This window comes from Tamandua tetradactyla, chromosome 9, assembly GCF_023851605.1.
Source record: "Tamandua tetradactyla isolate mTamTet1 chromosome 9, mTamTet1.pri, whole genome shotgun sequence".
Taxonomy (NCBI): domain Eukaryota; kingdom Metazoa; phylum Chordata; class Mammalia; order Pilosa; family Myrmecophagidae; genus Tamandua; species Tamandua tetradactyla.
The window spans coordinates 86,342,508-86,369,603 of NC_135335.1; the positions used below are offsets into that span (position 1 = coordinate 86,342,508).

Genomic DNA, 27,096 nt, shown 5'->3' on the forward strand with positions numbered 1-27,096 from the left:
AGTATCCTCATTTTACAGTTGGTGAAACTGGGTCTCAGACAAGTTTCAAAACTTGCGAAGCCCTGCCAGCAAGTGGCTGAGACTGGATTCAAATTCATATCTATGTGTCACCATCGCTGCTATGCTGTGCAACCCCTGTGTGGCCTATGGGTTTGTACTGGATCAATTTATAATGCTAAAGTGCATTTACTGCCTTATATTTGCTGCCCAATCAAAGACTTTTCCCTACACGAATTAAATATTTTCCACAATTTTCCCATCTTCGTGCACTTAATTTTTTTCACATCATTTAATATTTACATCAGTGGTTTAACATTTGATTATATACTATCTTATTCTCTAATTGTTTGGTGATAATATGACTTGTCTGCCCAACAGAAAACTCTTTGAGAATAGGAACGACCTTTTGTACATTTACATCCCAGCACCAGTTGCAATGATAACCTCCTGTTATTGGTGGCATAGATTATGCCAATAACCCATTGATTTGTGGATCAAATATAGGTGATTCATTATCTTTACCAGGTAAATTTGAAGACTTTGTCATTCATCGTTCATTCAACAAATACCTATTGAGTCCTTATTATATTAGCCACTGAGCACACATCAGTAAATGCAGACCATCATGTGTATTTATAACTGAGGGGATATGACCTGGAAAACCACAAGCTGATAGGGCATTGTGGAAGGAATTAAAGTGAAGATGCATTAAATGTATATACTTTTAATAAAAAGTGGGCATTTTAATAATCAATGATGTACATCCAGAATTTTTTGCTTATAAATTATCAAATTTCCTGAAGCCGGAAATGATTATCTCATTTCTTTTGCATATGAATGAATACCTTGTGCTTATAACAATCTTTGATGTATTTACATCTTGGCCCAAAGAGATACTACATATCTATTTAGTAGGGAAGAATATTTATCAGTTTAAACCTTCCTAGACTGATACTACCGATTGTTTTAGGAAAAAAGCTATCAAAAGTCAAGCCATCAAAATTCTCACAAAACATCTTGTAAAACCTCCATGCACTATAACGGAATAATTTCCTATTTAAAAAATACGCCCTTCCTATAATAACTTTTTAGCTGTTTATCCCTGATATAATTTGTTTGGTTTGTTCTAAAAATTTCTGAATCTTCTATGATGAATTTGACAATAAAATAAGGCCAACAACACAATGAAGTGGATTTGAAACTGGCTTAATATTTAGGCCTAAAGAGTGTTCTTTAAAAAAAAAAAAACAACAACTGTCTGGTTTAGTAATTTTGTCAATGACTTAGATGTGTTTTCAGATGACATAAGCCAACATAGGCCTGGGATTATGGTTCAAATGATGTCAATAAGCTTCAGTGCTGGATAGAAACCAACAAAATGAAGTTGAGCAGGGGATAAATGTACATTTCTTCTTCTAGACTTAAAAGGCAATTGTGCAATCACAGGATGGGGTGCAACTGAGCTTGAGAGCAACTTCATGTGACTAAGAGCTTAATATGAACCAACAGTAGGATGTGGTGGCTGAGAAAGAATTACTATAGTTGTGTGCTTCCCGGCTAAAACTATTAATAGTTCACTGTACTTCGCACTGGTCACACTGTGCCAGGAGTGATTTGTTTAGCTCAGAGCACATTCAGGAAAGACTTTGACAAAGTAGAGTAGCTACTTAGAGGGTGTTGAATCCGATCCAAGATGTACTTATTAGACTCCTGTTTTGGGCAAGGCACTGTGCTAATCACTGTGGAGAATAAAGATATGAAGAGACAGTGCCAGTCCTAGCCTCTAGGAGTTGAAAGTTTAAACAGAGAGCCCGACAGGTACACATGTGGCTATAAAACAAAACAGACTGTGAAGCAGACAAGCACAAAGAAAGTGCTGTTGGAAATCAGACCAGCGGTAGGATTGCAATAGGAAATGAGGACGATGGCAGAGGAGGCATTAAAAGCAAAATGCAAAGACGTAAAAAACTGAAGGTTCATCTAGAGAATATTGAGTAGTTTACATTGTCTGTACAAAAAGGGTAGGTCGTAGTAGGAAATGAAGCTGAGAGAAGATCTGGGCCAGGGCATGAGGGTGTTAACTTGTAGGCAGTGGGAGTCATTGTACATTGGTGGGGGCTGGAAATAATGATATATGCGGACCAGCTGGAGGCACGGTGTGTATTTAGCCTGGAAAAAGTTAACTGAGGTCTCTCTGCTAAATGTGGACCAGACTTGCTCCAGGCCCCTCCAGAAGCGAAAATTATTCTCAGGAGAAAAAGACCCAATTTTCAATTCTTTCTAAGCACCAATTTCTAAAAATGAAAGCTGCCTAACAAAATAGAGCTAGCCTAGAAGATCATGTGGGCTCCAAAGGTATCAAAAAATGCTACAACATCACCAAATACCTGGGTATCCCTTTCGACTCTAAATTCTGTACCTCTGGAAATTACCTATGACCTTTGTAATGTATAGTTATCCATGGTTGAGTTTTCTTCTCTGATTTCAGACATCCATCAGTATACCACCTTCTGAATAAAGCTGGCATATTATGACTTCCAGTTCAATGAGATTTTGCAATGAGATTTTAAACTAACCATTCAATGAGATGTTAAAGTAACTCTAATGCAGGATGCCCAGGAAACAGGCATCATTGTGGCTTTATATTACAACATAAGCATCATCTTTTTATATTATAGTATATAGCATCCTTTCAGATATGAACTTAGCCAAATTTTGTCACAGTTCCCCATTAGATGAGTCAGTACAAATCAGTAATTGAGAAATGTCCTGTACAAAGAAGAACTTATTTCACATATAGTGATTAAACAGATTAGAGTCAGAAAGACTTGAGTTTGAATGCCAGCAATGCCACTAACCAGCTGTGTGGCCCTGAGCAGGTGATTTAATCTGTTTTCTAATCTGCAAATGGGGACAATAATTTTTAGTGCCTACTTTGTAGGGTTGTTTGGGACAATTAAATCAGTTCAAGCATGTAAAGCTCTTAGCACAGTGCCTGGCAGTATACGGTTTAATTTTATTTGCTGAGTTCTCATACTTTATAGTAGTTATCTAAGGAGCCCTTCAGAGCTAAGAATAATATATATTTTTAAATCATCACCTTCATCGTGGCTAATTTATATGTGCAGGTATTGTTTTAAGCCATCACATACATTTATTCATCTTAACAACCCTATGAAGCAGATACTATCATTAGTCATCATTTACTGAGACACTGAGAGGTTATATAACTTGATCAAGGTCACGGGTTAAAGTCACAAGATGTGTAAGTGGAGGAGCCAGTCTTCCAGCTAAGCAGGTTCCTGAGCTGATGTTTATTCCACCCATTTTTTTTCAATACAATACATACTCCTTGTTTTTTCCCAATCCACTCCAAATCACTCTTCTGGATAATTTTATGTTTGTTTATTCAGGGCTATTTCACAATGTTTTATATATATATATATATATATATATATATATATATATATATATATATATATATTTTAAGTCTTACGTATAATAAATTAGGGCCTTAATTGTCATGTTTTTGGCCAGAACATTGAGAAAATCCTTAATCAATGTTGAATGAGTAAGTGAAATATTAATTGTAGAAGCAATTAATACGGCCACTTGAAAAGAAGCATGTTACTCTTTTTTTTTTTTATCTTTTTTTTTTATTAATTAAAAAAAGAATTAACAAAACAATTAGAAATCATTCCAATCTACATGTACAATCAGTAATTCTTAATAACATCACATAGTTGCATATTCATCATTTCTTAGTACATTTGCATCGATTTAGAAAAAGAAATAAAAAGACAACAGAATAAGAATTAAAACAATAATAGAAAGATAAAAAAACAAAAAAAAACAAAAACAAAAAACCTATACCTCACATGCAGCTTCATTCAGTGTTTTAACATAATTGCATTACAATTGGGTAGTATTGTGCTGTCCATTTCTGAGTTTTTATATCCAGTCCCGTTGTACAGTCTGTATCCCTTCATCTCCAATTATCCCTTCTCTTTTTTTTTTTTTTTTTTAATTAACGGAAAAAAAGAAATTAACCCAACAAGAGAAGCATGTTACTCTTAATGTAACGTCCCCTTACTAACTCTAGTCATAGTCCTTTGAATCATTTGTTTGCAGTCAATCTTTTATGCCCCTTTCCTATGGCTTTTTTTTTTTTTTATTAATTAAAAAAAGAATTAACAAAACAATTAGAAATCATTCCAATCTACATGTACAATCAGTAATTCTTAATAACATCACATAGTTGCATATTCATCATTTCTTAGTACATTTGCATCGATTTAGAAAAAGAAATAAAAAGACAACAGAATAAGAATTAAAACAATAATAGAAAGAAAAAAAAACAAAAAAAACAAAAACAAAAAACCTATACCTCACATGTAGCTTCATTCAGTGTTTTAACATAATTGCATTACAATTGGGTAGTATTGTGCTGTCCATTTCTGAGTTTTTATATCCAGTCCCGTTGTACAGTCTGTATCCCTTCATCTCCAATTATCCCTTCTCTTTTTTTTTTTTTTTTTAATTAACGGAAAAAAAGAAATTAACCCAACAAGAGAAGCATGTTACTCTTAATGTAACGTCCCCTTACTAACTCTAGTCATAGTCCTTTGAATCATTTGTTTGCAGTCAATCTTTTATGCCCCTTTCCTATGGCTTTTTTATATATACCTTTTATTAGTCTTTACTCTGTACTTCTTTTTAACAATAATGTTCCCAGTTCTCTTTTACTTTTATCGTTTGGTGTGACCCATATTTTACTTTACCTGCTAGTTGCATTGGTTTCAAACATTGGAGATTGCGTCATTACCCACCCTAGTCCTACATTCCAGGTCGAAGAATAATTTTCCAGCCCACCCCGTCCACCGTAGTCTCAAATCAGTCCATTGTCACTTCCACGGCCTTTCTTTATACCCCCTGGATCCCTGAAGTCTATTCAGGGTAAGTGAAGTTTGATATGAGGGACTGCCCAGAATTTTCCTTGAAACCTTTTGAGAATTTTTAAATGCCCCTTAAAAATTTCAAAATTGGCGGGCCGCGGTGGCTCAGCGGGCAAAGTGCTTGCCTGCTATGCCGGAGGACCTCGGTTCGATTCCCGGCCCCAGCCCATGTAACAAAAACGGAGAAACAGAATACAATAAAACAAGAAAATGTTTAAAAATGTTTCCCTTTCTTCCTTCCTTCCTTCCTTCTATCCTTCCTTCCTTCTCTCTGTCTTTCCTTTAAAAAAAAAAAAAAAAAAAAAAAAATTTCAAAATATTTTGATGTAACAGAACTAAAGTAGAATATGCAGAAACAATCCCCTTCTGTTGAAAGAAAAGAAGCTGTGAAAGTGTTTGCATGGGCCACTACTTGTGGAGTATGTCAGGAAGGAATAATTCAATTCTGTTTTTGCTCTTGCCTGGGGACAAAAACACAGCTTTTCCTGTTCCAAGGAGGGAATATTCTCTTACTACTACATGGAAAGGCTGAGATGAGGGAAGCCAGACCAATTCCAGATTTTACAGCAGGGTTTTTTGTTTGTTTTTCACTCTATGAAGTGATACTGCCTTATTGTCTCGCTCAAGTAGCTGGGAGAATAATCCTCCAGTCCCTGGGTGCCACCATTCCTTTATAGATCAGGTAAGAACAACTGATGAACTTTTAAATGCTGAGAAAACTAATCAGAACTGCAAAGGGAGTATGCTAGCCCCTGCCCAAGAAATATGCAGACTGAGATAAAAGCACCCACTGAACTTTTCTCCATCCCGTTTTCCTCTGCTTTATAGTCTCCCTTTCTCTTCTTTTTCTGTTTTGTTGTTTTTGTTTTTTTTTAACTCTCTCTTATGTCATTTTCTGGACTTTGTTGTCTCCAGAAACTTCTCTTTCCCTTTTCCTTGATCCCTTAGCCCTTTTCCCAAACACTTAATTTTATGCACTCTCACTCTTAACTGGCCAGTATGGGGACCTGAATTTAATTTTTTTACTGCATTCTTTTGTATAGTACATAGAATTCTACATATCTGGATTTAATTCAGAAAATGGATAAATTGAATACATTGTTTCTTTTTTATTTAAGAAATAATATCTTTTAAAAAATTGCTAGTCAGTTTTTTTTGTTTTTTCCTTTTTTTAACTTTTTTATTAATTAAAAAAATTAACAAACAAAACATTAAGATATCATTCCATTCTACATATACAGTCAGTACTTCTTAATATCCTCACATAGTTGCATATTCATCATTTCTTAGAACATTTGCATCGATTTAGAAAAAGAAATAAAAAGACAACAGAAAAAGAAATAAAACGATAACAGAAAAAAAAAGATTATATATACCATACCCCTTACCCTTCGCTTTCATTTACCACCAGCATTTCAAACTAAATTTATTTTAACATTCGTTCCCCCTATTATTTGTTTTTATTTCATATGTTCTACTCTTCTGTTGATATAGTAGCTAAAAGGAGCATCAGACACAAGGTTTTCACATTCACAGAGTCTCATTGTGAAAGCTATATCATTGTTCAATCATCATCAAGAAACATGGCTACTGGAACACAGCTCTACATTTTCAGGCAGTTCCCTTCAGCCTCTCCATTACATCTTGGTTAACAAGGTGGTATCTACTTAATGCGTAAGAATAACCTCCAGGATAACCTCTCAACTCTGTTTGGAATCTCTCAGCCATTGACACTCAGTCTCATTTCACTCTTCCCCCTTTGGTCGAGAAGATTCTCTCAATCCCTTGATGTTAATTCTCAGCTCATTCTAGGGTTTTTCTCAGTCCCTTGATGCTGAGTCTCAGCTCATTCTAGGATTTCTGTCTCACATTGCCAGGAAGGTCCACACCCCTGGGAGTCATGTCCCACGCAGAGAGGGGGAGGGTGGTAAGACTGCTCATCATGTTGGCTGAAGAAAGAGGCCACATCTGAGCAGCAAAAGAGGCTCTCTTGGGGGTGACTCTTAGGCCTAAATTTTAAGTAGACTTGACCTATCCTTTGTGGGGTTAAGTTTCATATGAACAAACCCCAAGACTGGGGGCTCAGCCTATAGCTTTGGTTGTCCACACTACTTGTGAGAATATCAAGAATTCAACTTGGGAAAGTTGAATTTTTCCCCACTCTCACCATTCCCTGAAGGGGGCTTGCAAATACTTTTCCAGTCACTGATCAAATCACTCTGGGATTCATCGGGGCATCACTCTGGACAAACCAACAAAATCTCATGTCCTACCTGAGATTCCAAGTACTTATGACATTCAATCAAACTATCTACATGAGTTATATTAAGAAATGCTGTAGTCAAAATATAAATTTTGTAACAAATAAACATTTTTTGCTTTAGTCTCACACATAAGGTGACATTTTAAAATATTAATTATCATCCATTTTCAGCACCCTGCAATAATGACATTCCTTTGTTCTTCCTTATGCAAAAACATTTTTAAAATTTGTACATTGTACATTTCACTATCATTATACACTCTAGGCATTCCTAGATTATACCATCTCGATCTTTACCATCTATCTTTCTTTCTGATTTCATTTATGTCCCCAGCCCTCCTCCCTCTATCATTCTCACATGCAGCTCATTCAGTGTTTTAGCATAATTACATTACAGTTAGGTAGTATTGTGCTGTCCATTTCTGAGTTTTTATATTCAGTCCTGTTGCACAGTCTGTATCCCTTCAACTCCAATTACCCAATATCTCACCCTATTTCTATCTCCTGATGGTCTCTGTTACCAAGGAAATATTCCAAGTTTATTCACTAATGTCAGTTCATATCAGTGAGACCATACAGGATTTGTCCTTTTGTTTCTGGCTAATCACACTCAGCATAATGTCCTTAAGGTCCATTCATGTTATTACATACTTCATAACTTTATTCTGTTTTATAGCTGCATAATATTCCATCTTATGTAAATGTCACAGTTTGTTTAGCCAACTGTCTGTTGATGGACATTTTGGCTGTTTCCATCTCTTGGTAATTGTTAATAATGCTGCTATAAATATTGGTGTGTAAATGTCCATTTGTGTCCTTGGCTTCGTGTCCTTTGAGTAGAGATAGCATATAGATGGGTCCTGTTTTTTAATCCATTCTGACAGACTATGTCTTTTGATTGGAGAGTTTAATCTATTAACATTCAGTGTTATTACTGCATGGGTAGTACTTTCTTCTACTATTTTGCCTTCTGGATTTTATATGTCATATCTAATTTTCCTTCTTTTTACCTTTACTCATAGTCTTCCTTTCTACACTCCTCTCCACACCTCTCTCTTCTGTCTTCGTATCTGTCTCTAGTGTTCCCTTTAGTATTTCTTGCAGAGCTGGTCTCTTGGTCACAAATTCACTCAGTGATTTTTTGTCTGAAAATGTTTTAATTTCTCCTTCATTTTTGAAGGACAATTTTGCTGGATGTAGAATTCTTGGTTGGCAGTTTTTCTCTTTTAATAAGTTAAATATATCATCCCACTTTCTTCTTGCCTCCATGGTTTCTGCTGAGAGATCTGCACATAGTCTTATTGGGCTTCCCTTGTATGTGATGGATTGCTTTTCTCTTGCTGCTTTCAAGATCCTCTCTTTCTCTTTGACCTCTGATGTTCTGATGATTAAATGTCTTAGAGTATGTCTATTTGGATCTATTCTCTTTGGGGTATGCTGCACTTCTTGGATCTGTAATTTTAAGTCTTTCATAAGAGTTGGGAAATTTTCAGTGATAATTTCCTCCAGTAGTTTTTCTCCTCCTTTTCTCTTCTCTTCTCCTTCTGGAACACCCATAACATGTATATTTGTGTGCTTCATATTGTCTTTCAATTCCCTGAGTCCCTGCTCATACTTTCCCTTTTTTTTCCCCTATAGTTTCTGTTTCTTGTCAGATTTCAGATGTTCTGTCCTCCAGTTTTGAAATCCTATGTTCTGTCTCTCGAAATCTACCATTGTAGGTTTCCATTGTTTTTTTCATCTCTTCTACAGTGTCTTTCATTCCCATAAGTTTTGTGATTTGTTTTTTCAAACTTTCAGTTTCTTCTTTTTGTTCTTTCCTTGCCTTCTTTATATCCTCCCTCAGTTCATTGATTTGGTTTTTGATGAGGTTTTCCATGTCTGTTCATACATTCTGAATTAATTGTTTCAGCTCCTGTATGTCATTTGAATTGTTGGTTTGTTCCTTTGACTGGGCCATATCTTCAATTTTCCTAGTGTGATTTGTTATTTTTTTGCTGGCGTCTAAGCATTTAATTACCTTAATTAGTTTATTTTGGAGATTGCTTTCACTTCTTTTATCTAGGGTTTTCTTGCTGGATGAATTTGTTGTCTATCTGTTCTTTGACATTCCATTCAGCTTTATCTGGACCTCTAGCTTAAGTTTTGTTTAACAGAGGAGAATTTTTCAGTTCTTGTTTTCTTGTTTCTTGCCCTGCTTGTGTGGTGCCTTCCCCACACACACACACTTAGGAGGGTCTACTTAGATATTATAGACCCCAGCCAGATTTTCCCAGACCAAACTAGCCTCCCTCCTATCAGGAGGAAAGAGTCACCTGCATTGGTTTTCCCTGAGGGTGAGACCCAGCAGGTTGAAAGACTTTCCTGTGAAGTCTCTGGACTCTGTTTTTCTTATCCTGCCCCGTGTGTGGTGCTTATCTGACTGTAGGTCCCACCAGCATAAGATGATGCGGTACCTTTAACTTTGGCAGACTCTCTCTGCTGGGGGCATGGTGGAGACAGAGGAGAGGTTGAAGGCTTGTTTTAATGGCTTCAAATTATCAAGCCCTGGGGTCTGAGTTCCCTGATGGAGGGATTCCATCTGAGTCGGGCTTCACCCCTCCCCTGGGGAAGGCACAGGCTCCAGACAAGCCCCCATAAGAGCTCACTTCTGCCTATGCCTGGGGCAGTTGTAGCCTGAAAAGTCTGCCATTGTATCCAGAGGCAGTCAAGCCTTTGTAGATACACAGCCACAAAAACCTCTGTTTCCTTCTCTTTTTTTTTTCCCCTTTTTCTGTCAATCCTGCCCCCTTGGTGCCAGGGCAAAAATGAGCAACCTCTGCTTTGATCAGGTTCACCTAAGCTTGAGGCCTATTTTTAGTAGTCAGAATTTGTTAATTAGTTCCACAATTGGCGTTTGATTGTGCCCAGTCCCTGCTGCTGGTAAAGTCCTTTCCTTTCCCCTCTGGGAAGTGGCCTGTGGGGAAGGGGCGCTGGCCGCCACAGCTTTGGGAACTCATGGTTCTGGGGGGTGCTCACAGCCGGTCCAGCTGGTCCAGACTGGGGTACGCTGTGTGTCTGGTCACTGATGTGGCCCCGGGAGCTTTTCTGTGCTGTTTCTGGTTATTTAGTAGTTGTTCTGGAGGACGAACTGAAACGCGCACGTTGTTAAGCCGCCATCTTGACCCAGAAGCTAATGTCAGTTTTAAGCAACAAACTTAACTTCAGTCCACTTCAGGGATCCCAGGCTGGGTTATAGTTTCAAAGTCTTTGAATGCCAAAGAAGAAAGGAGTGGGGAGGTAACATGGATTAAGATGTCCACCTTCCCAGGTGCGTGCAGCTCCCTTGGCCCCAGGGAATCTCTGCTGCTTCCTAGCTTTGTAGCAAGGCCCATTTCAACTGTTCTTTTGAGAAGCAGGTCGAATTGGGTTGGATTTGTTTTTTGTTTTTTGTTTTTTGTTTTTTTTTGCTTGGGCAGACACAGGGAATTGAACCCGGGTCTCTGACATGGACAGGCGAGAATTCTGCCTGCTGAGCCACCGTGGCCCACCCGAATTGGTTTTTAATGTCCATATGTTGCTTTTCACTTCTACGAGGGTTTCAATTTCTTTTTTTCTGTGATGGATGGGCCTTCCAAAGGAGAGAAAGGCACCCCTTGAGTCTGACATGTTCTGTAGTCAACTTGAGATGCCCTTTTATTAACTTTGGACCAGTCAGACCTAGTTGAGGAATTCTGTCGCATTCAGCATCTGCCAACTAGGAAACGTGCCGTCTTGATCATCCTCCTCCAAAGAAAGTCACGTGGGGCCCCAGAATGTCAAAGTCTTTTCTGTAGGAAGAAACGCAGCCCCAAGTAAAGAGGTCTGTTTTGAAAATTGCAAACCACTCAATCCAGTAGTTGTTTGTAAGTCACAGTTCCTTTGGGGGGTGGGGGGGGAGATGTATGTGGGGGGTGGGGGGTGGGAGGGAGGTTAGAGGATGATGGCACAGGCCTTCAAAGAACTTCCTCTCATTAAACCAAAGCAATTTGCTGCACGGGGGCTCGCTCCTTGTAATATCCGTGAATTCACCCCATCACTCCTTTCCCCAGAAACATTAATGCTCCTGGTAAGTGCTGTCTGATGGACCCACCACATTGGACACATGTCTTTCCACATTTTAGAGGTGTCTTTTCAAAGGTATAACCAGGAGTTGATCCAATTGAGCCCTTATCCCCACTGCCCCAAACACACTTTTTCTTTTAGCTGCTATTTTCTGTGGTCCTGGGTTTCTAAATCTTGGCAAGAACACAGTCATTCCTTTGTGCTCGCCTGTTACAATGAGGTAACCAAAGAAAGGGTCTTGGTCCGAGGCTGTCAGCTGTTACTAATCACTACTCTCCGGCATCTCGTGGGTCCCGCTTGCCTCTCCCTCTTGCTTTGCTGAGCACACATAAAGAAGATGAATTACTCCCTGGTTCCTCTTCAGAAAAGCATATTGTGTGGCACATTCCAGTACTGTGAGCGAAGGATGGGCTAATGTGAAGGGTAAATGGGTATCTAAATCACCTCACAGTGGGTCTCGCGCCGGCAGCTGGGCCCCTGAGCAGTGAATTCCAGAGCTGGCCCTTCTGAAAGTTTCCTGTGACCTTGTCCCCGCAGTGGGCTCTCTGGCAAACTACACAAGGGAACAGTTGCAGGGCTGTGTTCGGCTGTAATGAGAGTCTATTGGATGAGAGTCAAGACCTGCGTAGAGAGAGGTAAAGCATAACCATGCAGGGGACCTCACTGGCCAGTTATTCAGGGAAGGACGTTTTCCATCCCAGAGGTTGAGGGGCAGAGAAATGGAAACTCTTTGATATATGAGGTACCAGTGGTTTTGAATTTGGGCCTCATTGCTCCCCCTCATTGCTTCAATCATATGAAAGTTCATTTTCAAAGGATAATCAACAGCCAGGGAAAAGGTATTGTCTGCTTAGTCTTACCAGACTGAGGGTAAAAGCTGATTTATTTGACTTGTTTGCCACTAATAATATTGTCTGCTCCACTGATTTTTCCATGTAACAGTTTTTCAAAAGAGAATGTTCCCCTTTTGTCTTTCTGCATTTTATTTTACTGGTGAACATTAGAGCTCAAAGAAAAAGACTCAATGAGTTTTAATGGTCAAACTAAAAACAAAATCTATTTGCCTGACAAATGATATGCCACGACAAACTGCAAATTTGTAAAGATGTTTCATTGGGCACTTTCATGCAATGTGACCTCCTAGAGCTAAGGGGTGATATAGCTAATGAAATGTCATTTTGTGATATTATGTACAACCATAATGAGAAGGAAAGTTTGGCCGGAGAGAAAACCCATGTGAGAATACTTGTGATATAATTAACTGTAAATTCTATAAAAGCCTTCTCACCTTTTTGTGGAGCTGGTTTAACTTTCTTCACTTCCATTCACTGCACTGATTAAAGATAGCTCTTTGCTCAAAATATCTTGAAGTGAAGATTTTCTTTGTGTGTGTGTATGTTGAAAAATAATATTTACACAAAAAAGCAACCAATTTCAAAGCATGCCACAACAATTAGTTATAGAACAGATTTCAGAGTAAGGTATGGTTTACAGTACCACTATTTTTTATTTTTCCTTCTAGCTGCTCCAGGATACTGAAGGCTAAAGGAAATATCAGTACAGTGCTTCAGCAGTCATACTCATTTTTGACGCCACCTTCTCCTTTGATCTTCCTCCCAATCTTTAGGAGTATTTGGGCTATGTCCATTCAAACTTTTTTCTGTTTTAATCTTGATAATGTGGGGCGGGGGATGGAACTAAGTGATGTTCTGGAGAGGCTGGCCCCTATGGGTTTCAGGACGTATCTGGCCTAGGGACCCACCTGGGGGTGGTAGGTTTCTGGAAAGTAATCTTAGTGCATGGAACCTCTGTAGAATCTCAGATAGAGCCCTACATGTTCTTTAGGGTTGGCAGGAATGGTTTTGGTTGGGGTTTGGCAAACCATGGTAAATAGCAACATCTAGCTGAGGCTTGCATAACAGTAGCCTCCAGAGTAGCCTCTCGACTCGAAGTGAAGCATTTCTAAAATGTTCCCCCTCATCACAATGTCCGTACAGTTTTGGTTCAAATGACCTTACCAGATGCCAGAGATCAGCACTTTCATTTCCTCTACTAGTGAAAGGTCCTGGGAATGTGGGCAGATGAAGGCCATATGAAGAGAAGGCAACACGGAGCGAAGATCCCACCTCACGGTTACTTTGTAAAGCCTCTGCTACTGACTAATAGGGCTATTTACCACTCTTCTGCAAACTTTTTTTTCCTACCACAACCCACAACAATAATAATATACTTTGCATTGTGACCCAGCACACACATGCGTACAAACATACAGGTGAAAAGTTTCACAAAACAATACTTACTTTTACTATACTTGGTGCACTCTGTTTTTCTCCTGTATTCTCTTTCATTAATTGATAAAAATACAAGTCATGACCTTCTAAATTGATTTCATGACTTGCATAGTAAGTACTCATTTTGACCCCGCTCCTCTCTCCTATTCCCTTCTCTGCATTTGTTTTAAATCATTCATTCATTCATTCTTCTGTTAACGTATGTACATATGGAACTATAGTAGTTACTAATATAGGCTCATCTGCAAAAGTGAGATATGTTAGCAAAGGAGGGGGAATAATATAGGAGTGGGAGAAGGAGGACAAAGGGAGGAAAAGAAAGAGGGGTGCTACTGGAGGCATGACAGAGGGAAGCCAACCACCTGGCCCCTCTGCCCAGCCTGGGGATGCCCTGCTGCAAATGTCTTCCTGGTTCGGGAAATGAAGCTCCAGGCGATGCTGGGTTTATGCAGTCACTGTGTCCCTACATCTCTCATTACTCAAGATAGAGTGAATCTCACTATTTATGATTCATTGAGAGATTCTTAACCAAATTCAGTGAATCAGAATTTTAGAGTATTTTCTAAGAAAAGCAATTTAGTACTTGTAATTCATACAGTATCTTATTCTAAGCATTAAAAAAAAAAAATTGTGACCTCTCTGGGCCATAACAATAACAGTAATGACAATGACTATTTATTCAACAAATAATTATTGTATTTGCTGCCTTCCATGTATAGGCACTATGGCTACAGCAATTAATAAAACATATAATCCTATTCTAGCACTAAAATTGAGAGGGAAATATAATGAGCATAGCTATTATTTATCAAGTACTTTGTACAGATTCTTTTATTTTTATTTTTTAAAATATTTTTGTTAAGAAATATCCACAAACATTTGTACAGATTCTTTTTTTAAATACCAAAAAACACCAAACGCAAACATTCTTAACTTTTGATCATTCCATTCTACAAATAAAATCAGTAATTCACAAAATCATCACATAGTTGCATGTTCATCATCATGATCATTTCTTGAAACATTTGCATCTATTCAGAAAAAAAAATAAAAAGAAAACAGAAAAAAATTCATATATACCATGCCCCTTACCCCTCCCTTTCATTAATCACTAACATTTCAAACTAAATTTATTTTAACATTTGTTTACCCTATTGTTTATTTTTATTCCACATGTTCTAATCATCTGTTCACAAGGTAGATAAAAGGAGCATCAGACACAAGGTTTTCACAATCACACAGTCACATTGTGAAAGCTATATCATTATACAATCATCATCAAGAAACATGGCTGCTGGAACACAGCTCTACGTTTTCAGGCAGTTCCCTCCAGCCTCTCAATTACATCTTGGATAACAAGGTGATATCTACTTAATGCATAAGAATAACCTCCAGGATAACCTCTCCACTCTGTTTGGAATCTCTCAGCCATTGACACTTTGTCTCATTTCACTCTTCCCTCTTTTGGTCGAGAAGGTTTTCTCAATTCCTTCATGCTGAGTCTCAGGTCTTCTCAATCCCCTGATGCTGAGTCTCAGGTCATTCTAGGATTTCTGTCCCATGTTGCCAGGAAGATCCACATCCCTGGGAGTCATGTCCCACGTAGACAGTGGGGGAGTGGTGAGTTTGCTTGTTGTGTTGGCAGGAGAGAGAGGCCACATCTGAGCAACAGAGAGATTCTTTTGGGGGTGACTCTTAGGCCTAATTTTAAGTAGGCTTGACCTATGCTTTGTAGGGTTAAGTTTTGTATGAACAAACCCCAAGACTGGGGGCTCAGCCTATAGCTTTGGTTGTCTACACTACTTGTGAGAATATCAAGAATTCAACTTGGGGAAGTTGAATTTTCCCCTGTTCTCACCATTCCTCAAAGGGGACTTTCCAAATACTTTTTCATTCACTGTTCAAATCAATCTGGGATTTATCAGGGCATCACTCTGAACAAACCAACAAAATCTCATATCCTGCTCAAGGTTCCATGTACTTATTGTGTTCAACTAAGCTGTCTACATAAGTTATATTAAGAAATGCAGTTGTCAAAATATAAATTTTGTTGTACAGATTCCTGATGTAAGTTTTCTCTACTGTTAATAACAACCTTGCAGTATAATTAGCTTCTTTTCTAGATGAGGAATGGAGGCTTAGAAAGGTCAAACAGCTTGTGAACAGCTTGTTTATTATTTATTGTCTTAATTAGTGATAACAGTTAACATTTGTTGGATGCCTATGATATACCAAGCACTAAGCGTAACTGCCTTCTGTGTGACAGCCCCTTAAGGAATGGCAACGAGCACCATGGAGTTTCATTATCCCCCTTCTACAGATGAGTAAACCAAGGCTTAGAGAGGCCACACCATAGAAGAGCCAGGAATGGAACCCAGGCATTCTAACCTCAGAGCATGAAATCATAATCACAGTGTCATAATTTTTAAGAAAGGATGTGTTTCTAAAAATGTCCAAGGTTGGCCTTAAGTAATTTATGTTGTCTTTTAGATTAAGTTCTGAGGCTCTAGCCTGCTTTTTCATCACAATTCAAAATCATGATACAATTATTCTTTTAGCAATAGTTCCTAAGCTAATTTTTGCCTTTGAAAACCTATAGAACCATAGAAGTTTACTTTTTTACAGTCTGCTATATAAAGGGATCAGAAGAAAATATTTTAGTGCAGAAAAACATACTATGATTTTAGACAGATTTAATGTGATTTGTGTCATGCTCCCTGTTTTAGTTTGTTAAAGCTGCCAGTATGCAATATACCAGAAATGGAACAGTTTTTAAAAAGGGAATTTATTAAGTTGCATGTTTACAGTTCTAAGGCATGAAAACGTCCAAATTAAGGAACCACCAAGAGGTCACCTTCACTCAAGAAAGGATGACATCATCTGGAACACCTCTGTCAGCTGGGAAGGCATGTGGCTGGCATCTGCTGAGTCTCTGGCTCAACTAGACACCTCGCTCAACTAAGAAAGTACTTGGCGACATCTGCTAACTTTCTCTCTTCGTTTCATAAGGCTTCCCTGAGGGGCATTTTCCTTCTGCATCTCTAAAGATCTCTGGCTGTGTGGGCTCTGCGGGCACTAAAACTTTTTCCAAAATGGTTCCCACTTAAAGGGCTCCAGTAAGCAACCCCACCTTGAATGGGTGGAAATCATCTAATCAAAAGGTACCACTCACAATTCATGGAAACAGTCAAAGAGATCCCACCCAGCAATATTGGATAAGAATTAAAGAACATGGGGCAGGCCACGGTGGCTCAGCAGGCAGGAATGCTTGCCTGCCATGCCAGAGGACCCGGGTTCGATTCCTGGTGCCTGCCCATGTGAAAAAAAAAAGAAAAAGAATCGAAGAACATGGCTCTTCTGGGGTTCACAACAGATTCAAACTGGTACACTCCCTTTCTACCCTCTCCTGTCAATAGTTCACTATGTGCACTTGCTCCAGCAATGGGCAGTGGGACACAGGAGCCCACTTTTCTATTTGTAAACATTGTCTATTGTATTTATATAGTTTAATCTTATATATAAAAATATATATATGGTGCATATTAGAGTTCATCCTTCACTTCTTTGTAACTTTGCTGATCTTGAAATTCTATGCGGGTTGAGAATAGGCAGCTTTCATTAGATTAGTATTTGAAACCACATTTTAGAGGAAGAATACATCTAAAAAAAAAAAACTGCAGTACAACAATACTCTTGAATGAACAATATTCACCGTTTTTCCATTCTTTTTGGGCTTGGTTCAGTGGTCCTGAAAGAACAACAAAATGCCATGGGGATACGTGCAAGGACAATTCACAACAGAAGACTGCTTCTTTAGATTTCATGTTTCGAAAGCCAGGGGCAGGAATTGTTGGAGAAAGTATACAGAGACATGTTAATGTATAAGGCATGCTTTCAAAAGTTCAGCAGTAGGCAGAAAATGTCCATGCGAATGACAGAACTTTAGAAAATATGCATTATTTGTTTGGGAAATATGCATTATTTATATGTTATCTGTTTGATACTTGGCTGAACACATATTTCATTTATCCAAGAAGAAGTCATTTCAGATATTTCAGCAAAGAAATGCAATTTACAATACAGACCTGCAGAGTTCATGAATTTATTTATGACCCTTGAAAATCCATGAATTTTGTGCATGACCTAATTACCAAGATTGTCTTCATAAATAAAGGGATCATTACCCACTTGTTTCAAGAACTCTTTTCTCTTCCTTCTTGCTCTCTTCAAAGTGATGCTACCTAAAACGCTCAGGTATTTAAAGCCAAGTTTTAATCTTTTATACTCCATGAAATGTCTTCTTCAGTCTCTTTTAAATGTTTAACTTGTTGATGAATATATAATAAGTTTGCAGAAATGACTGACTGTTTGTTTGATGACTGAGTGGCTTTTAGAAAGGAAAATGAAGCTCAAGTGCCCACAGCCAGCAAGCATCCACAGCCCTGCTGGAACAGGCTCTGGACTATTTTTTAGAAATGTTGAAGAATTTGTATTGATCTATCAGCTCTCTAGCGAGTCGTTCTGGCAACTAGTTGTCCATCTTGGCCTTAAGGGGAGGTTAAAGAATGCTTAGAAATGTGAGTCTTTCCACAGTTACATCTCTCCATAGAATTTTCCTCAAGCCAGGTGGTTCATCTCTACTTTGAATTCAAATGCAAGAAAATTAGAGAAAGGTAGCAGGGATAACGAACACTTAAAATATGGAGGACTCCTAGCTTGTCCATACCTATTAGCTGTCAAATACTGGGCAAGTTATTTAACTTCTCTGACTTCTTGTTTCCTCACTTACAAATTAGCATCAACAATTTCTACATCATGGAGTTGTTGTGGAATTAAATGTGCCATTGGTCAGAGGTAGGACTGTGTGAGTGAGTTAGTGGACCGTTGTAAAAGTTAACTCAAATATATAAAACATACAATGTTATCATAATTGGAAGAATCATCTTGGTATTGGCAATAGTAGTACCATATAGTTATTGTTTGGGTTTAGAGAGGGTCCTGATTCTGATGATAAAGTTGTTTTCATAATAGAGATGTCAGGGTGAATTGAATGGTCCTGGTTTGATTAAGCTCAGGTCATATGAAGAAAAAGAAACCAGTCAAGATCTTTATCTTTACCACTTACTCTGGAATGTTTTTCTAAAGTATATATTTAGGTGAATACATAGTGGTTGTAACACTCCCACAATTACCGACTTACCCAAGGAAACTAGCTATCTCCCCATGGTCCCATGCCCTTTTCTTTTCTATTTTTAAAGTGTCAATTCTCAGTCAAATGTTCTCCTTCCCCAAAATTTAGGGCAGTTCCCACCAAAGTTCCCTTTTCTATAAAGTGATTTAGTACTTTACCCTTGCCCCAGACGCCCTGACATCTGTGTTTAGTCTCCAGTATAAACTTTATTCTCTCATGTTTCATAAGGTTGGGAAAAGGAGAGAGTCATGGGTGAGGGAGCACTACTGACCTGTGTGTTGAGCTGCTCTCTCTCCCAGAGGACTCCACTTTTCTGATCCCCACAAATATCAAGGTCTTTCTCCTTCAGGCCCTGTGTGTAAACTGATGATCCACATTTGTCCTACTGTTTCACTGGTGACCGTGTATGACCTTGGAAGGACTAGAGGATGAGGAGGCTGGAGTTGCCCCCTGTGGGCCACCAGCCTCCCTACAGGAGAAGGAGGTGCATGGAGCATCGCTTAATGAAAAAATCCACCTTCTTCCTTGGCTGAAATGATGGCAGCTATTGCTTTATTCTTTTTCAAAGGAAAAGAACAGAGGATGTTTAGGTCCTTCTTTGAACTCTATTGAGTCTTCTGTGCTCATTATTCAAAAGGCCTTGATGCTCGTCTTCCGCTATTTCAGAATTAGAAAGTATGGAGAAAATGTTTTCATACTAGCTTTTGTTTTAAAGTTAAAAAAAAAGAAAAAGAAAAAGAAACAATAACTTTATTTCCGTGAGCCCTGTAGCTATGGATACTGGGATAACTCTTCCCCTACACCCCTCTCCATGGTGGATGTGGTGGAAATTTAGGCCCCACCCTTTATTTGCCCCTTGGTTTCCAGTCCTCTGCCTTGACCACTTAGTGCTTCTGAATAGTAGTAGACAGGGGCGTCAAAAAAAGGGTTGGCATGAGAACGGAACAGCGCTACAGAGTAGAAGGCTAGAGGGAAAGACATCTTGGAGGAAGAAAGTAGTGCTGCCTTAGGAAAGACTCCCGGCTTATTATCCACTTGTCGGATCCACAAAGAGTTGAAGAATTACACCTTCAGTGGTGACGAGCTGATGCAGTGATGAGAAAGACATTGGGCCGCTTCTAAGAGAAATCATCTTTTGAAAACAGAAAAGCCAAGATATTGTGAGATGTGACTCAGACCTGAGAATGAAAAGAGGGGAAAGGGAAACTTTGAGAACAGATTAGCCCATTTGCGATGGAGGTACATTAATTGTATCACACGTATTCCAACAATGGACATGTGTGGTACAGTAATAGCATCTAACACTGAGTTTCAAAACGTTGGTAAGGATAAAAAAGTTCATGGACTAAAATCTAAACTGGACTCCTCATTTGTGGGAGCTGTAACTGGTTTCCTCAGTGGCAAAAAAGCACATTAAATTTAGCTAAGATCTGGTTTCAAGTTCCCACTCCATTCTACCTGTCGTTAGCTAAGACTTTAGACAGTTATTTAAATGCTTTTTAACCTGCCTTAGAGGTCATTGGTAAAAATAAAACCATATGAGATACTAAGTAAATGCTAACTATGAAAATGATGAATTATAGGATTCAAATACAAGTAAAATTATGAGTTGAAGGTTGTGGTTTCAGTACCCAAATAAGTTAACTAATTATGTTTGTATCAAGACTTTTGGGCAAACCTAGACAAGTTATCTGGTAATCACAGACCTTAGTTTCTTCAGTATCTTACTTTACTGTAAATGTATTTGCATGAGTAAGGTCAAAAACTAAATGTTAACCATTAGAATCTAATTCTGAGCATACATTTACAGGAACAATTTTAAAAAGTAAAAACAGTCAGCTTAACTATAATTGGATTGTAGTGCTTTCTGTGGGGTTGGGAAGGAGGCACACGGAAAAAGAACCAGGAACAAGAAGAGCCATGTTATTATAGATGTTTCGATCTTTTGGAAGTTCATTTCATTTCCTGTTGTTTTCTAGACCATTGGGCATGAAGATGCATTCCACTTGCTAGAACAGTTAGGATAGCCTTAAAATTCTAGGCTCTTTCCTCACCTAGGATGGCACCTTGCCTGAGGTAGACTTTAAAGAAGTCCTGAAAATTGAGGAGAAGTGAAATACTCAATGTGGGATGATATATTTAGGCCTGTGGGACAATGTGGAAAAGGTAGGGAGTGAGAATGAGACCCCACCAAAATAACATTTGATCTTAATTGATCAATTGTAATTGTTTAATTACAATTGATTAGATAAAGTAAAATAAAGCAGCAGAGGTATCTGAGGACTTTGGCCTCATAACCAGATATCTACTTAAAATACAAATTGAAGATAGATTAGTAGGTAATAGAATAATATCTCAAATTACGTAAAACATCAAAAAAAGACTCCAAATACATATTTAATAACCTTTTTTAAAGAATCTAATGGCAACTAATCTGATTGATTCCCACCAGTGTGCTTGAGCTTGAGGAAAGCTTAGATTATTCTGCCAGGAAATTTTTTTATAATATCTATTTACACACATACACATAAATATACACATACTTATACACACGCACACACCTCACACTTATAGCTTTCTCAGCTAGTAAACTAATAAAAATTCAGTTGTACTTTCCAAACGAGAGAGCAGTTTTTATTTGACCATGTGAAATCTACTCTTTGGGGCAGAAAATTGGTGATCACATGGTTTTTGACACAGCTGATGCCAAGCCATTCTATGGCTTTTTCCCTTTGCATTTTTAGTGCCCTGACTGAATTTGGAGCAACCTTCTCATAGTATGTAGAAAAACTCAGTGACCAGTGAGATGAAGGTAGGGGAGTGAAGAAGGAAATGTCATTCCCATTGTCTTCCACTGGAGAATTCCCTGGATTGACTTTTTGAAACTCTCCTTCTGTTTGCCTTCACCAGGAATGGCGGCCCTAGATAGTAAGGCCTCAGGGAAGATGGGAATGCGAGCTGTAGTCTATTACATGACTACGACCATCATTGCCGTGGTGATTGGCATAGTCATTGTCATCATCATCCATCCTGGGAAGGGCACAAAGGAAAACATGCACAGAGAAGGCAAAATTGTGCAAGTGACAGCTGCAGACGCCTTTCTGGACTTGATCAGGTATGTCCTTGCAAGCCAGTCCCTTTGGGTGTGTTTTAACCACCCAACCCCTCTTATGTTGGGGAGCTAATTAAACCTCCCTAAGAGGTATCTGGCTGAACCAGCCTTGGTGAGCTTGAAATTAAGGCCACATCTTCACTTCTTTCTAGCATGGATCCATTTTCCAATTACGTGTAAAAGAGGTGAGATCATGAGGAAGGGAAGGACGGCTATAAGACTTTCAGCATAGGAGCTTATAGCTCTAATTTGGTGGGAGTTGCTGCCAAGCCATGGCCTTTCACAGAGAGAACTGGGAGAATATAATCACTGACTTCTCAGTAACCCTACCCCATGTTCTGTCAGTGCATCCCACTGTCAAACTCAGCGGGAAGCTAGAAGGCAAAGGAACTCACATACTATGGTCCATAGAGGGCAGGTCCTCAGGGCACAGAGCAGGGTAGTGAAAGGATCTAGTAGGGCAATCAGAAGATCTCCCAGCACAGGCCTTCTAGTTTCCCTACCTGTTGAGAGTTCCTCTACCACGTAACCCCTCCCAGCCCTTCATCCTCAATCTTAGCCATTTCCCCTCCTTGTAAAGTTTGCCAATCTTAGATACTGTACCCTATTCTAAAGGGCTCCCTTTTGATCATCTGAAAGAATCTCCACTTGGGGATTTGAATACACATAGTGTCTCGTGGAACAGATCTGTGGTAGGTAGACTCGAGAAATTTGGGGAATAGTTGCTTTTCTGTAGCAACTCTCAAATCCCACCCTGGGTGACTCTGCACCATCTGTATGTAATCACAGCACAGCCCTATGGGCCTCTTCTTGACAGTTCTTTTGGGGGACTTTATCACAATGATCTGAAGGTAACATCCACCCTAAAGCATTATTTCATATTAAGTTGTCACCCCAAAAGTATGTTTTTATTTGATTCATACATTTAATTAAAGCTTTTCAATATTTTTTCATGAACTTTTCCCTCAGTTCAGATTAAGAATATTTTACCAAAAAATAAATAAATAATAAAATAAAAATAAATTTAATTAAAAGAAAAGTATATCTTATCGTACTCTCTTTCCCTACAATTTCTACCCCTTGTCATGCCCTGCCTGGTTGAACCATCAGCAATGTATGATTCTGCCCCTCCTTGCCTCAGAGATAAGTGTGCTTTCCCCACCAAGTCACTTGGCTTGACCATTTATCATGGATTTTCCTGAACTTGCATTCCTACCAAGGTTTGTAGAAATAAACCCAGAGACCATTGATGGGGAGGAAAAGGAAACAGGATGGCCTAGGAGGTAGGAAGAAAAGGGCAAGAGTTTATAATCTTAAAATAAGACTTTGACAGCACATAGCTACTGGAATCTCAGGCTCTACAACTGCCCCAGATCATATCTCCTCTTCCTACTGTCCCCAATCTTGGAGTCTGAAGGATAATTTAATCCATTCTCCTTTTTAACAGAGGAATCAGATGAGACCTAAAAGGGTACCATGACTTGGTCAAGGTCATACAGCAGGTTAGAGACACCCCAGCCAACATACTGCCCCTCAGTGAACTAAAAAATGCTCTGATGCAGTCTCTGAGCAAGCAACAGACCCTACCGCATGGTCCTCAAATTTAAAAATTATGGGCCATTTCCCCACTGTTCACCACCAAACAGTCTCAGAAACTCCAACAGTCCAGTGCCAATATTGCATATCCCAGAGGACCTTTGGACCCAGGAAGGAACAAAATTCCATGGTCTGACTGTGACTTTAAATTTAGAACATTTGGTCCCAAAAAGCACATGGTACAATACCCAAATGGCCACTATTGAACACTATCTCAGTTACCAGAATGCTTATGACAAAAGGCATCCATTCTCACTTTGAATCTTCCTAGGAGCTGATGATGCAATGTCTGAACCAAGAATCACATTGTCTGACAAAGGAACAGATGAGTTGAATTTGGGACATCCCTGAAAAATATGGGCCATATGACTCATTTAGGGATGACCATATGTTCATTTCAAATCTTAAAAACCACTTAAAAGGGTGGGCCACAGTGGCTTAGCAGGCAGAGTTCTCACTTGCCATGCTGCAGACCTGGGGTTCAATTCCTGGTGCCTGCCCATGTAAAAAAATAAAAAAGGAACACTTAAATATTTCTTTTTTTTTCCATTCACTGCTTGGTTCAATGCAATCTTCACCTTAGATACAATAAAACAGTAGTTAAAGAGCAAACTTACTATTTGGAAATTTTTCAAGTGACTGTTACTTTCTTTGCAGGAACATGTTCCCTCCAAATTTGGTGGAAGCTTGCTTTAAACAGGTAAACGCTCGACAGCTACTAATTGACGTTTGAAATTCCTCCTTGGCACTTCTAGCATATCAAATAGTGGGATGCTCTTCCCCCTCAACCTCCTTTTTAATTTTTCCATCTCTCTGCAAAAATAAGAAATACTTCTCTTGTCAACCAGACGGAAAGTACTAAGGTTTTCTGGATATTTTTCATGGGGTGGAGGGTGGACAGTGGTTCTCGCTTGGTATTGAGAGGTTAGACACCCTGTCTTACATGTACATAATTCATTGAGTCTCTTATTGTTAAGAAAGCTAATCAGGAGACACCCTCCTTCTGCAAACCATGTCCCATAAGATAAATTTACAACTTGTTTTTAAGGAAGTTTAGAGAAAGTCTTCAGGTTTCTGGGTTTGATTTAAAAACCTTTCGGGCAGAAGGAAAAATAAAATAAAAAAACAAAATAAAAACCTCTGAGCAACTTTTTTTTTTTTTCTGGTGTGCAAGTTTAATTCTGAGTCTCCTCTCAGCCAAACCCCAAATAGGGGATACAGTCAGTACCTTAATCATATTTTTGTCTGATAATAATGTCTATTGTTGAAAGCATGCTATGAATTAGGTTCTCTTCTAACTTATTTACAACACCTAATTTATCCTTTAAAATCTCCTATAAGAAAAACATGGTAACTAATGCCATTTTACAAGTGAGGACACAGAGATAGGGTGAGTTCAATAACTTGTTCAAGGTCACACAGCAAGTAAAAAGTTGATGTTGTGATGCCAACTCATTAACTCTGACTCAAGAGATGGAATCTTATTTTCTGTGCAAAACAGCCTAAAGAAAACAATAACAAATCCCACTTATTTAGGAAAGATAAGGCAGTTTCTGGTACATGAATTTGAAAAGAAAGTTTAACCTGCATCTTTTTTAAAAGAAAAATGAAATCCCATGATAAACACTGTCTTCAAAAACCTTTCTCTGGTGACACAGGTTTCCTGGTATGCCCCTTATTGAAAACTGAGGACCCATCTGTGTTTACTTATTTTATTTTGTGGACAGAATTTGACAACTTAGACATCTGAATTAATATACGATTTGAGAACTAAAAGATAAACTCTCCAGGAACGAATAGACTTCTGAAAATTTTAACACATTACAAAATTATCCCATTCCCTAAATTGGAATACGTTCTTCAAAGGCTTTGAAAAGCCAGACAACGCAGAGAGGCTCATGAAAGGAGGAGAAGGGCCTTGTTTTTTTACCCATCTACTGTACATGGATTGTTTTTGCTGCCCAGATGTCCATCTCTCTTAGTGAAAAGCTCTGTATCAAAATTGAACATTACACCTTACCTGTCAAAGGCATAAAACAGAATCTACCACCCTTCTCTGAAAGGGAGCATTAGAGACAAATCAAATTTCTAAACTGCTCACCATCTGCTTCTTCTTATCAAGAAGACTTATTTCTTTTTAGTTATGACACCAGCCCAGGTATCAATAAATGCTAAGCATCAGATTAGCAACTCTGACCTCTTAAACTAATACAGATTGCCCCCTGATGGCCCTTCTAAAATATTTTCAGTAGCCATCTTTAAATGATATATCAATACTTTTCTGTGGGTTTTTTTTTGCCATAACAGAGGTAAAGTGCCATTTTTATCATATCATATTAAGGGTCCAAATATCAAAATGATATCTTTGTGAGTGTAATTAACAACACTGAATTATATATCTTAATGCAGTTAAAGGGTGAAGTTTTAGGTTGTATATATGTTAATAGAATAAAAATTAAAAAGCATAGGGCTGTACAATACAAACAGGGAACCCTAATGTAAACCATGGGCTCTAGTTAATAGTACAATAATTATAATGATATTTTTTCATCAATTGTAACAAATGTACCAGGTTAATACAATCTGGGCAACTTTTTAACTAAGTCAACTAAGTGCTGTTTGGATTGTAAGGGAGGAGCTATAGCTGAGAAGAATGGCATCATCAGTTTACTGAATGCCTGCTATGTTTGAAATCTGATCATTGGACTGTATCACAACTATGGAACAATACTGTGAACTGATGTTATGTTTAATACTCACCTAAATCTGGTGAGCATCATTGTCTTCATTTCACTGAGGCAGCTCATCTGTGAGAGCTCAAATAGATTATGTCACAGGCCCAGGATCTCACAGGTAATAAATGGTGGGACCAGAATTAGAATCCATTGTGTTGACCCAAATTCTATGTGTTTTCTACTACTCCTTTCTGCTTTCTAGAAAGGGATATCCAGGGTTGTAAGATCCATGGAGACTGAATAGAGGTCCAGTTCCTTTTAGTCCCATATCCATATCTATTTAATTCTCTGTGGTATGGATATGAATATATTTTACTATTAGGAAATAAAATTCATAAGGCTTATTCCAACCTCACTTTAATGAAAAAGCTTTATTGCCCAAATATTAAAAGGGAAAACAGTAGACATTTTGGTTAAGTAAGAGCTCCCAAACATTTCTCTGGATGGTGTCAAATCACCCCATTGTAATCCCCTATCCCTTCTGCTTAGGACCTGTTAAATAAACAGTGCAAAACCCTGATCCCATGGAGGACAGGGTTCTACACATTTATGAGACACCCTTTGTTTCTTTTCTGCCTTTTTAAAATTTTAATTGACTATTTTAATAGGTAATACATGCTCACACTACAAATTCAAACAGTATCTTTTGTCTTAAGACAAACAAAAAAAAAAGCCTAAGAAGCCAAAATCTAACTTCTTTATTCAAAAACAGCTGTGACCATGAATAATAAATCCCTTTCAATCCAACCCGCCAACCCTAGCACCATGGGGCTGACTGTTCTAGTTAGTGCGCTGGCACTGCATGATATCAAAAATGCTGATTTCCAGATCTTTTAGATGGGAAAAGTGCTGACTCATGCAAATTTATTG

At 38.4% G+C, this 27,096-nt stretch overlaps 1 protein-coding gene across 2 annotated transcripts in view; it reads left to right on the forward strand.

The window, feature by feature from the left end:
- Window positions 1-27,096, forward strand: part of SLC1A3 (solute carrier family 1 member 3) — a 144,435-nt gene that overhangs the window by 104,439 nt on the left and 12,900 nt on the right. For both annotated transcript variants that reach the window (XM_077116979.1, XM_077116978.1), the window contains 2 exons: window positions 21,694-21,898; window positions 24,149-24,191. In XM_077116979.1, coding sequence (XP_076973094.1) covers window positions 21,694-21,898; window positions 24,149-24,191 — 248 coding nt within the window. The remainder of the gene's footprint in view (window positions 1-21,693; window positions 21,899-24,148; window positions 24,192-27,096) is intronic.